The sequence below is a fragment of the Globicephala melas genome, chromosome 10 (assembly GCF_963455315.2).
Source record: "Globicephala melas chromosome 10, mGloMel1.2, whole genome shotgun sequence".
Lineage (NCBI taxonomy): Eukaryota > Metazoa > Chordata > Mammalia > Artiodactyla > Delphinidae > Globicephala > Globicephala melas.
In genome coordinates, this window is record NC_083323.1 from 28,860,884 (window position 1) to 28,872,961 (window position 12,078).

The 12,078-nt window shown below is 35.4% G+C and overlaps 1 protein-coding gene across 3 annotated transcripts in view; it reads left to right on the top strand.

Annotated features, from left to right (window-relative positions):
- The first annotated feature begins 307 nt into the window (after positions 1–307).
- The window catches only part of DCN (decorin), a 36,381-nt gene continuing 24,610 nt past the window's right edge, over positions 308–12,078 (top strand). The window contains exons 1-2 of one of the 3 annotated variants that reach the window (XM_030856406.3): positions 308–474; positions 4,353–4,599. In XM_030856406.3, coding sequence (XP_030712266.1) covers positions 4,386–4,599 — 214 coding nt within the window. In that variant the 5' untranslated portion in view covers positions 308–474; positions 4,353–4,385. Of the gene's footprint in view, positions 475–3,437; positions 3,573–4,020; positions 4,071–4,352; positions 4,600–12,078 lie in introns of those variants that run through there. The other 2 variants (XM_030856407.3, XM_070046415.1) reach the window with 2 other exon arrangements.

The window sequence follows — 12,078 nt, forward strand, 5'->3', positions numbered from 1 at the left end:
CTTATAAACAAGACTAGAAAGGCTGGATAAAGGAGTAGGGTTGGGGGTGGGGAAATAAACCCTTTAGTTACAATTTTAGGGAAATGAATCTACACGGTAAAACAAATTCCAAGTCAAGTTGCTCCACTGCTATACTACAGAAGAAGTTTAGAATCTTAAGCAGATGAAAAAGGAATAAAGCATTTAAATGGGGAGAAAAAAAGGCCGATAAAATTTCTGGCTACAATACAAGAGACATATCATTACCATATGATCTAATGTGGGTGTCAGCCGGGTTGTGTTCATTGAGGGAAACCTTATTTTTTAACTGTGCTATGGAGTAGAAGCAGGAGGTTTTCAACCTAGTGACAGTCACAGAGCAGCACCTGCCCCCTCCTCCTTTCCACACCTGCAAACTCTTTTGCCTGGGCTGAATATTTAGTGTAATTACATCTCAGCTTTGAGGGCTCCTGTGGCAGATCCCCGGATTAAAAGGTATGGTTTTCAATAATTGTCCTGAACTCTGCTACAGACTAATAAAACTTTGATCAAGTTGAGAAAAAAGGGATTATTTGGTAAGAGGAAAAAAGCAAACAATGTGTGCTAAACTTTTAGTAACCTTTATGCAGCATTTTAAACAAGTATTGCTTGAAAACAGAAAGTAAATATTTGGTAAAATGGTTGAATGCATTGCTTTAGTTCTTTCTCTCTGTTCTTGCAAAGATGTTTCTTAAGAAACTATAACCTAACACCATGACTATCTTTATTGATATATTTTTTATTTGTGCTAATTAAATGTTTAGCTCTTTGGGAAATGTTTATAGAAAAGTATTCTAGACTGGCGTATTATTCGTAGTTGGATTATATATTTAAGGATTTATTCTTCTCCTGAATTCTTGTATATTTTAAGAACTTTAAAACCTCAGAGAAGTGAACTCTAGTGATAACTTATAGAAGTCTAATGTATACTAGAAAATAATAGAAATTATCACCAGAGAGGTGAAAATAAACACTGAATATATTTATGCTGATTATTAAGGACTGAACTAAGATAATCTCACAGTTAGCTACATAATTTCTTAAATGTAAAGAAGAGACCCTGCCAGAATGTTCGCTGCAAATAAAATTTTACTATAAGATACATTCACTATAAAATGAAAGTGTGGGTTATTTTTCTTTCTAATTTCAAAACAGAGTAACATGATGACCACTGGTTAAATGGACTCCCAGTGATGTAAATACCTGTGGCTTTTTCTTCAAATTGCTATTTTGGCCAGAAAAAGAACCAAATGCCTCCTATAGTAGCCTTTATTTATGGATGGATACCGCTTTTACTGTTTATTTTTAACTTATTTCTATTATTATTGAGGTTTTAATTCACCTAGTGCTGGGGGATTTAATTTGCTCTGCATTTACAGCTTCACTTATCCCGTGAGGGTTAAATTTTGACTTTGAAAATCACACCAAAGGCTTAAATGACATCATACAAATGTTGATCTGAATGGTATAATGAAATGAAGTAGTTTAAGAAACCAGAAATTATTATTTTTGATAGAACACATAAATTATGGCAATGAGCTTTAGTAAAGTAGTGACATTCTTAGCAATTAGCATTTTAAAAAGAGGCATACATTCTAAGAATACTTAAAACAGTTGAAATGAAATTTTAATAGCATATCATCTCAAGAATAGTCCCCTTGCTGTCTACATGGGCAACTGCTGGGGTTTTTTTGTTTATTTTTCTGATTTATTAAGAAAGGAAGGAAATGATTAAAGAAATCATCAGTATCAACAGCCCACATTAATTGTTTTAAGATGCTGAGTTTTTAAGTACTATGACACTAATTTAAAGAAGTTATTTCATGGAGGACTTTGTATAAAGTACCTGGACACATATTATTCTTCCCCAGGACATTCAGGGTTAAAATGCATGCACACACACACACACACACACACACACACACACACACACACAAATGATAAGTAATGGAAGCTTAAATGCTGTCTGAGTTCAGCTTCAACCAAAAAGAATACTGTGTAGAGAATTTGTACCATTTTAACAAGAGTAAACAAGTGTAAATGATAATATTCCTGAGCTAATGTTTAGCATTTCCTTTTTTTGGATTTGTGAACCAGGCATTTTCTGCTCTGGAGAAAGATCAGAAAGTGACATCTGCATTAATTCTCGTTGCTATTTATTAAATCTGCAATTAGTTTGCTTCATTTTTCTAAAAAATTGTAAGACATTAAATATGCAAGGCTAGCAAATTTGTGGTAAACCATAAACATTGCATTTTAATGTGAAACAGACAGAAAACCACTCCCTTAGATCCAGTCCAAGGGAACACTGCCAAAACAATAGGGTCTCCTTTAAAAGGCAATGCAGTAACTGAGTGGGAATGGGTTTCTAAAGGAAATCTGATACTGAATTTAAAGGGGCAGTGTGAATAATAATCTTCATGGTATTATTTAAATGAAAAGTCACTATTCTGTATTGCATACGTGCTGCCTGAGATGTGCGTCAGTAATAAATACAAACTAAGAATAAAATTGTAAGAAATTTTAAAACATTTGTTTCCCCTCTAGTAGATCTAGGCAAACATTTCCAGAAGATACATTAAGGTTAGAGCATACAAAGACTTTTTCTTTTCTGTATATGCTATAATTGGATAATGACTGAAAATAATTCTCTAATTCTAATTATGAATGTACAACTTTAATATGAACCCTTATAAATGTACAATTAAAGATGATGAGACTAAAGATAATATCTACAATGTGTTCTGGGAATACTTTGAGCAGTTTCAGTGGGATTTGAAAATACAAGAACTCAAAAATAGACTGTTCCCCCATGATCAACTACTTTTTGTTATTCAGATTTATTAAGATTTTGTTATTCAGATACATTTAGTTCACTTCAGCCAGCTAAACAACCGACTTAATAACATAGATGTACATATCTATAAGGGCTTGTTGAATGAATGGATAAAAACTGTCTGGATTTGTCGAAATCATACTTTCTGTTTGTCGATTTGTTTACAAAATAGTCCTGTTGGTAAAATCAGATAACATATAAGTCATATAAAAATCAGATAGGATTTTCCATATATGTTTATTAGTTTATTAAAAATGATTAGTTTGAGAAACTAGCCAATAGATTTATTTTAAAAACTGAATCTTGCTTATACCAAGTTGAGGTTATCAATTTGATATCTTTCTTATGCTAGAAATTTGATATTGAAAAAAGATAGTCATATTTTTAAAAATCAGACTAGTTGGTTGCCTAGAACAAATTGAATAACGTGTATTGTTAATAAATTGATGGTCAATTGAGTCATTTATGTGCAAAATATTGTGCAAGGCCCTGGTACACAACAAAGATTAAGACACGCCCTGAAGGAGTACATCTTCTAGTGGGGGGGGGCAGGCCAAGCATGTGAAACAAATTACAATATAATGTGATAAGATCTTTAAAAGAGGTAAGCAACATGCTTTGGGAGCATAGAAGAGAAAGCAGCATCCTGCCTGAATGAGCCAGGGAATACGCAAGGGAAACCCATTATCTCATTTAGTCTTTACAACACTCTTACAAGGTAGGTATTTTAAATGGTGATTAGCTTTGAGTGTCAGGTTTGAGGTGGAGACTGGGAGTAGAGAGAAAATGGAGAGAAATATGGCTTGAAATATCAGTTGGTATCAAATTATGTATGGTCTTATATGCAACAAAGGGGATGTAGACTTTATTGGCAAGCTGTGAGAAGTCAACAAAGGGTTTGCGGTAGAAAATTAATACAATGAAATTTAATTTTTAAAAGATGACTTGGGCAGCAGAGTGGAAGATGGCCTGGAGCAGAAGAAATATTCAAGGCTGAGTCCATTTGGAAGCTCTTGTTCAGGGAGTGATGAGAAGGGTCTGGACCAAGATAAATACAGTGGGGTGGAGAAATGAGATTGGCTTCCAGAGATATTTCTGAAGCAGTAATTGGAGATCTCTCATGTGTACAGACAAAACTTTATTTAACTGTGGCATGGCTTGTGTTGAGTGAGCATTGAAAATTCCAAAGTGGTTTATCATCATAACAGTTTTGCAGGTGGCTTGACTATATAACCCATGGTCTTAATTCAGACCCAAATTAAACCAAGCAGATTTAAATACTATTCAAATTTTTCTTCATAAGTAAATAGCTGTGCGAGTTAGTCTCTAATGTACCTTGTTACCTTCCAAATATATTTCTAACGCTCTGCTCCTAACAATAAATAAAATATTACTTTTTATGCTTTTCTCTATGCTCATTCCACTGTCAGGTGTTACTTAAGAGTAACCACATACACTAGGCAAGGCTACTCTTCTAAACCTTTCATTTGTTTCCTAGGTTCCTTGGTTGTGAAAATACATGAGATAAATCATGAAGGCGACTTTCATCTTCCTCTTGCTCGCACAAGTTTCCTGGGCTGGACCGTTTCAGCAGAAAGGCTTATTTGACTTTATGCTGGAAGATGAGGCTTCTGGGATAGGCCCGGACGACGGCTTTCACGAAGTTCCTGAATTAGAGCCTCAGGTGCCAGTGTGCCCCTTCCGCTGTCAATGCCATCTTCGAGTTGTCCAGTGTTCTGATTTGGGTGAGTGGGGTGCAGGCTCTCTTTACCTACCTTGTCTGCTTAATTCATGGGAATGACTTCTGTGGGAGTTTAGCATTCTCAGTTTTAATTTCTGCAATTCCAAATGTGAGAGACAGTGCCACCTAATGAGAAGTAAGGGAAGCAGAGCAGGAGAGAAAGAAACAGCTTTGAAGTTAGGGGACTTTCTTCTAAGTCAGGACTCCATCACTTTGCAATCTTGGAAGAGTCACTTAAAAAGAAAATCATCTTTCTGAGCTTCATGGCTCCCATTCTGTAAAATAAAATTTTGAACAAAATAATATGTTCTATGATTCCAGGGTGATACCTTATTTTAATTTGATGATTTGCTCTCATGAAATCTTAGATATTAAGAAAACCTGGGTGATCTCTCCACTCTTGGCTTAGCCCAGATAAAAGTTTGAACATTACTAAATTGTAAAGTATGCAGCGTTATCAAGAGCAAAACAAGTTAACTTTTAGAACAGAAATTTATCTTTCAAGTACCAAAAGACTCCCTTAATCCCTGGGTCTTAGTTTTGCCTCTGCCTTTGGCGTTTTGTAATCTAGCTGTTTATATTCTTTAGAAAGTTTCAAAGGAAATCTTTATAACGAAGTTGTGGTATAGATATTCAACATAATCGTGAAGCATATATCTTTATCCTAACACTGTAAATACAGTTTGATTTATTAGCTTTCAAGAAAAATTTGGCCTGGGAATTCCAAAAGCAATATACTCAGAAGATAAATCTCCAGAAAGTTCGAAGCCCCAGCAGATGGGCCAAAAGGGAATGAATTTAGTTTACATGGCAGCTGATTCACATTCCTCTTTTTTTTTTTTGGTTCATTTTTCTTACTGGAAAGAAAAAAAAAAAATCCGCAAAGAATGATTCTGCCATGGTGCATTTCCTTATAGAATAAACCCCATAGCTTTGTAGAGCACTTACTTTTGAAATCCTATATTTATTCAGAATATGCTTTCTAGGAGTATTTTGCAGGAAAATTTGCTACTAACTCCTAGAATTGGAATAAACTACATATAGGAACCCAGGAAAATGTAAAACATGTTAAATAGTGACAACTGAAAAACAAACACTTTGAGATAGATTCTTTCATGCTGGCATGTACTGTGTCGCCATTTAAACCCAAATAAAACGTGTAAATAAAGGCTCCAGGATACTTCCACTAGATTAATTAATTGACTCATTAACTCAGAAAATATATTGAGATCCCATAACGGGTCAGATCTGTTCTGGGCCCTGGGGAGAAAGGGATGAGGAAGACAAATATGGTCCTAGTTCTTGTGGGTCTGATATTCTACTGGTGGTGGTTATTCCTTTTTTGAATTGTGTATTAGAGACAAGGGGAATTATATTACTAGCAAATTCTACAGAAACTTTTATGGCATCTAGAGAGTACCTCCATTACTGGTTTAGACAGGAAAATAATGGTGTTAAAAATATCTGAAGAAGGGAGTCACCCTATGATGGATATACTAGTGGTAAAGTTCTTCAAATATTGCAAAAATGGCCGAGTTCCTAAGAAATGTGATGCAAATTGAATCTCACTTTGCCTGAGAACAAGTTTAAAAGGATCCATAACTACCCCCACTACACATATTATCAACAATAAAGAGTTGATATTTTTAAGGAAGCCTTGTCCAGTCACTTCACTGAAGTTTTATTCTTCCAAAAATATGGTTTTACTTTGCTTTCATGATAAATAACTCATAAAGCTTGACTCTAATTAAAGCATTGGGACAGTTTTCTAATTGTCTATCACAAAAAAACTCCCAAGCCTATTGCTCAAAACTAAACAGAAAAATGTAGCCTTAGGGAACATCAAGTTCACTGATGTGGATGTCTCATGATACAGTTTTTTGGTTGTCCTTGTTATTGTTTTGCTTTGTTTATTTTGTGTTGTTTTCAGATGAGAACATTTTCCAAGTTATCTTTTTCTCTAAGAGCCCAGAGTGTACATCATTCCTTTGGGCTTACTGATCTTGTATACAGAAGTAGTAGCTAAGATTGTAATAATGATTCGTTTTGGGGAACCATGTTTAAAGGGGAGTACTGAGTTCCAATGAGCAATGGCCTCAACCAAGTTACTTTTATTTTTTTTTTCACATGTGCATATTTAAATATATTGTCCAAAAAATCAGTCAGATATTTCTGAAACAGAAAATACTTTTTTTAAAAGGAAAAGCAATCCACTGCCTTTAAAGAAAACACTGTATTCTCATTTTCAACTACTGCATAGCCTCTGCTCCCTTTATGATCACAGCAAGCTGTTCAGAGCCTTGACATTTTCATCTGTAGAGAAATCACAGTCAGTCTTAGAGATTCGATTATCTGTGTAAGGTACCTGACCCATAGTAGAGCCTCCATACATTTTTTCTATATGATGATTATGTGGAGTAAAAGATGAAAGAAGCATAGGAAAAAGCAGAGAAGGGGAAACGGGCAACCTCATTCATAGTAAAGGCAATGCAGTTTATTTTATTTTTTGTTTTAAGTTCTCTAGTAATCTGAACATGAAGCTTGAATTATTACAGCAAAGAAAAAATGCAATGCACTTTGGGGAGAGAAATGTGAATGCCTATTTATACCAAGGACTAGTATTTTCTTAAGGATTATTCTTGCTAGAGCTTTTAATGAGCAGAGCGGAGCTTTAGTGTTGAAGGACAATAGAGCTTTGTCATCTTATTATCTACATAATGTTTAATATAAGCAAACATGTCTTATTCAAATGTCTGACTATTTTTGCCAGTAAGAAGTATTTCTGACAAAGTTAAACAGCATCAAAATTTTAAACAGTTCTTTCAAACCTGAGATATAAAAACTGTGAAATTAAAATTGAATAATCAGTCCATGGGAAACTTGAGGTGTTCAAGAAGATCCATTGACTGTTTTAGTCCCTAGTTCCAACTTATCAGAATAGCATTATAATATGTTTTTCTAGAGCATGGGGGATTGAAAAAGTAAACACATATTTTAGCCAGTCTAAGAAAGTAATGAATTCTCCATTGATATTGGCCAAATTATTTGGCTGATCTTGTAATTTAACTTGTAATTTGAACCAGAATTTTATGAGACCCATATCTTCTTGTCTTTCTTTATCTATCCTCTTAAGACATAAAAAATCCACTCATAATTATAGCATTTATAAAAATAACAATATAAAAGTCAACGTAGGATTAGCAAATTCAGAACGCTATGGGTTTCCTTAAAATAATAATCCCACAATGTTACTCATTCTTGTCTGAATGCCCTAATATTAATCCTGTGATTGGATGCTTTGTTTTATGTACTTAGTATCTTAAAGGAAGACAGTTCCCTTACTTATGTACTCTTTGGCTCAGCCATTCATCTGTGGATCAAGTGTCACCAAGAAGCATTGTTTGGTACCGACCTTCATCTCATTTATTAAAGGCACATCAGCCCTGCCAGGTGAAATAAGCATAAGTATTGTTTTTTAACTATTCTTCCAAATTAAAGGAATATTTATTGATATATTTCTTATAAACAACTTTCAAAAGAATTGAAATAGCCTTAAAAATATTTAATAGTGGAAAGATCTTGGGTCATGCAGTTCAACACCTCTGAACTCAAGTCCTGAGTTACCATTTATTACCTGTAACTTTGAAACTTTCAAAACCTGTTTCCTCACTGGATAAATGGGAATATCTCTTACCTTATTAGGTAAGAATAGAAAATATTTATAAAAACATTTTTCATAGTAACTGTTATGTTCAGTTGACCATTTCAGACAAAGTCAGCTAATAACACGAAGTTATTTCTCATGATGTTCTTTATTTTTATGTGAAATTGAGAAACACTAAGTATATGGCTTGTCAAGCTGGATACAAATAGCACCTTCTCTCCCCTCCCCCCAAAGAAGGCCACATCACAAAATAGATAAAAATTAGAAAATTGTATAATTATCAAAATAGTATTCTCCAAATACTATTCCTTTGAACAAAATTGGTTTGGTTGAGTAGAGAGAACAATAAAGCTTTTGGCTATTTAATAGTCACAGATGATTCATAGCCTGCATAGTTAGCCCTCTAGACATGATGCCAGAAGATGAAACATTTTATTTTGCCAAGCAAAAGCGTTGTAAATAACTAATGGTCCCTAAAATGTACCTCATAATGCAAAGGATGTTTTACTTTTTAAAAATCTCAGGAAAATGTGCAACCCTTTAAATTGCATAAAGTTAGTTTTCTTCTTTTTAATCATTTTCCCTCAATAGGTAGAAATTTTGTTAGTGGTCACCACTTGGGACATAGATGCCAGAGCTTGTCTCTTGTTTGGGGAAACTGGTTTTCCAGAAGCAAATCTCATGCATGAAGTAAATGAACCATTAGACTTCTTCCATGAAATCATCCTAGAAGAATAAATTAGGACTATTTGTAGAGGGGCAGAGAATGCTGGAAGCTTAGTTGCTTTCATTGTTTATATCTAGCTTTACAGCAGCAGGGATGTGGGGTGACTCTCATTCAGAGTTTCAGATGCATCAAAAGGGTATCTCTAAGATGTGGTGCAAGAAGGAGGCTGTGCACAGAGCATGCCCATGGGTTGCCTAAAATAGTTTTGGGTAGGGATAGAGTATGACAGATCTCAGATGCAGCAAGAGGAATGCTCAGGTGTGATCCAGATAACCAAAGCCCTGACTCAAGGGGCTAAAGGTGAGAAGGAGGAAGAGAGGGGTCAGAGAAGACCAAAGGAAGCATCTGTCTCCTTGACCTGACTGACAACTGACATTTCCCTGGTTTCCTTCTTAGTCCCAGGAGGGAGAAAGAGGCAGCTGGGTGGGATCAAGGCATTTGGTTAGACTGCAGCTGCGATGCATTCTCCTCTGGAAGATCATTTCTGGCTCCAGAGGACAGGATGGGAATAGGTTAGTCAGAATATCAATTTCCTGGATGAAAGAGGAAATGCAGGAGACCCTCTAATCTTAAGTTTTCTCCTTCAAAAGAGTAGCAAGAAAATTATATATTTCCTTGAAAATAAGGATAAAGAAGAATTAACCCAGTTTGCAATCTAGTCTTAACAAAAGGAAGAAGCCCTGTAGCAGCTACACTGTAACACTCAAGATTTAATTAACCCTTGACTCAGTCTGAAGATGGTTTTGAGGCAAATTCTGAAGCTTGTCTACTTCTGTGCTTTCACTGTAATCTATATTTGCTTTGATGATTCTGCAGTAATCAATTATATGTACATAGATAATAATTATTCATTATCTTTAATTACTTATTTAAATATTTACTTTCTCTACCAGAAGAAGAGCATGGTGATAATTTATCTTTTGGTCTTCCACTCCAAAAAATGCCTTACACTTGGTAGGTTCTCAAACATCAATAAATGCTTGATAAGTGAATAAATTAACATATGCATGGCTTAGTGCTTGAATGAGTGCATATTTCTACAATATTCTTGATTCTCTCTAGTTGGAAACAGGGTGGAACATGGCTGACTGGAAATTAGGAGTCATGGAACTGTAGCGTATCCTTTCTTATTCTTTTTGAGGATGACTATAGAACCAGGAAGCTTAAACCTTCCTTAAGTTATTTGGAAAGAGAATCGAATTAAAATGATGATCTATTATTTCTGAATCCAACTGCCATCAGAGTCGAATTGCTATTTTTTAAGAGGAAAAGAGGGAAACATTCCTGCCTTTGGAAGAAATGGTTTTTGATGGAGCTGGGACTCCTACATATTATTTTGATCATATGCCAAAACTAAAGTGTATCACCATTGACCTAATTATTAAATTGAAGACAGAAATATAAAAACATTTTGGAAATCAACAAGAATAAATCTTGGAGTTTGGACCCCTGCCACAGGGCAGAAAACAACAAAAAAAAGGCATGATGTTTTAGGACGACCTGGCCTTTGTCCAACATGATGTTTACCAGATTGATGAAATTTGCTAGCACAACAATACCATTCATCACTGAGACAACTAGAAAAAAAAAGTACAATTCTTATTAGCCTTTATTTCAGAAATGACTTTCTGGTAATGTCTTAAATAGAGTTTTATTTACTTTAATTAATAACCCTATTTTAAAGAAGATAAAATTTCCTTTACTGAATTTGGAAGAGCAACTAAATAATTCAGTCTAGCCTTGAAAATAATTGCATTTTGATGGGAGATTTAGAATTATATTAAAGAATGCTCATTGAAAAATAATTAAATTTAGGAAACCACTTTTTTCCTGTTACTATTGCTGAATAAATATTACCTCAAAACTTAGTGACTTAAAAAATCATTTTATTTTGCTCATGATTTAAGCTACAGGGAATTTGAGCAGGGCTTAGAAGGGCTGCTCTCACTTGGGGTCTCTCATGCATTTGTAGTCAGGTGTTGGCTGAGGCCATAGCCATGGGGAGGATGGCCCAGACTGGACCTAAGACAGCTCACTCTCATGACTGGCAGTGTGTTCTGCTGTTGCCTAGGAGCTCAGCTCTTCTGTCATCTGGAGTGTCTCACATGGCCTCTCCAGCATAGTGGTCTCAGTGTAGAAAGACTTCTTACGTGACCCCTCGATGCCCCCAGAGCGAGCATCCCAGAAGAATTGGGTAGCAGCTGAACAACCTTTTCTGACCTAGCTCCGGAAGTCATGCTCTGTCACCTTCACCACGTTCCATTAGGTCAGAGAGACATCATAAGGCCATGCCACATTTGAAGGGACAGGAATTTGACTCCATCTTTTGATGGGGTTGGACAAGTGTGTATTGAATAAGAACATGTAAGATGGGAGATATAATTAATGCCAAGGAAGGCAGAAAGGATGGGAGGGAGGAAGGGAGGGAGGAAAAAAGGGAGGAAGGAAGGGAGGGAGGGAGGGAGGGAGGGAAAGAAAGGAAAGAATATCCTAATATAAACAAAGACTGATACTTTACAGATTTGCAAGCCTGTAGGATTTGCCATAATTGAACTAGGGTTAAATTGACCGTGAACAGCTTTTTGGGGGGGTCTAATTGTTTTTTGGGAATATGTGCCTACTAAACTGAGGAGTTATCATGCAAAGGTGGGGGGCTTGGTAGACGAGTTGTCCAAAGGTCTTGAACTTCATGGGAAAAATGATGACTATAACAAGCCCACAAAATGACTGACAAGAAAAACCAACTCAGAATCAAGTGCGTTAGGTGAAAAATCTGTGTGTGATAACAACTGAAAAATAGATTGCAGCTTTCAGGATAATATGCATTATAATTGTATTGTACAGAAAATAAAAAAAACAATCATTTGTCACAGACTTACAGACTAATAATCAGCAAGATAGAGTTTTACCCTCTCTTCTCATTATTGATAATAATTACAGGTACCAGGAGTTGGGACGCTGCTATGCACTATAGTAGGGAATTATTTTATAGACTAGCTTGTTGAATTCTGAGCCAGTTGCATCCTAATAATTTGGGAGATTTACTATGAGAATATGTACCTTTATGAAAGAAGGATGTGAAGAGATGGTTG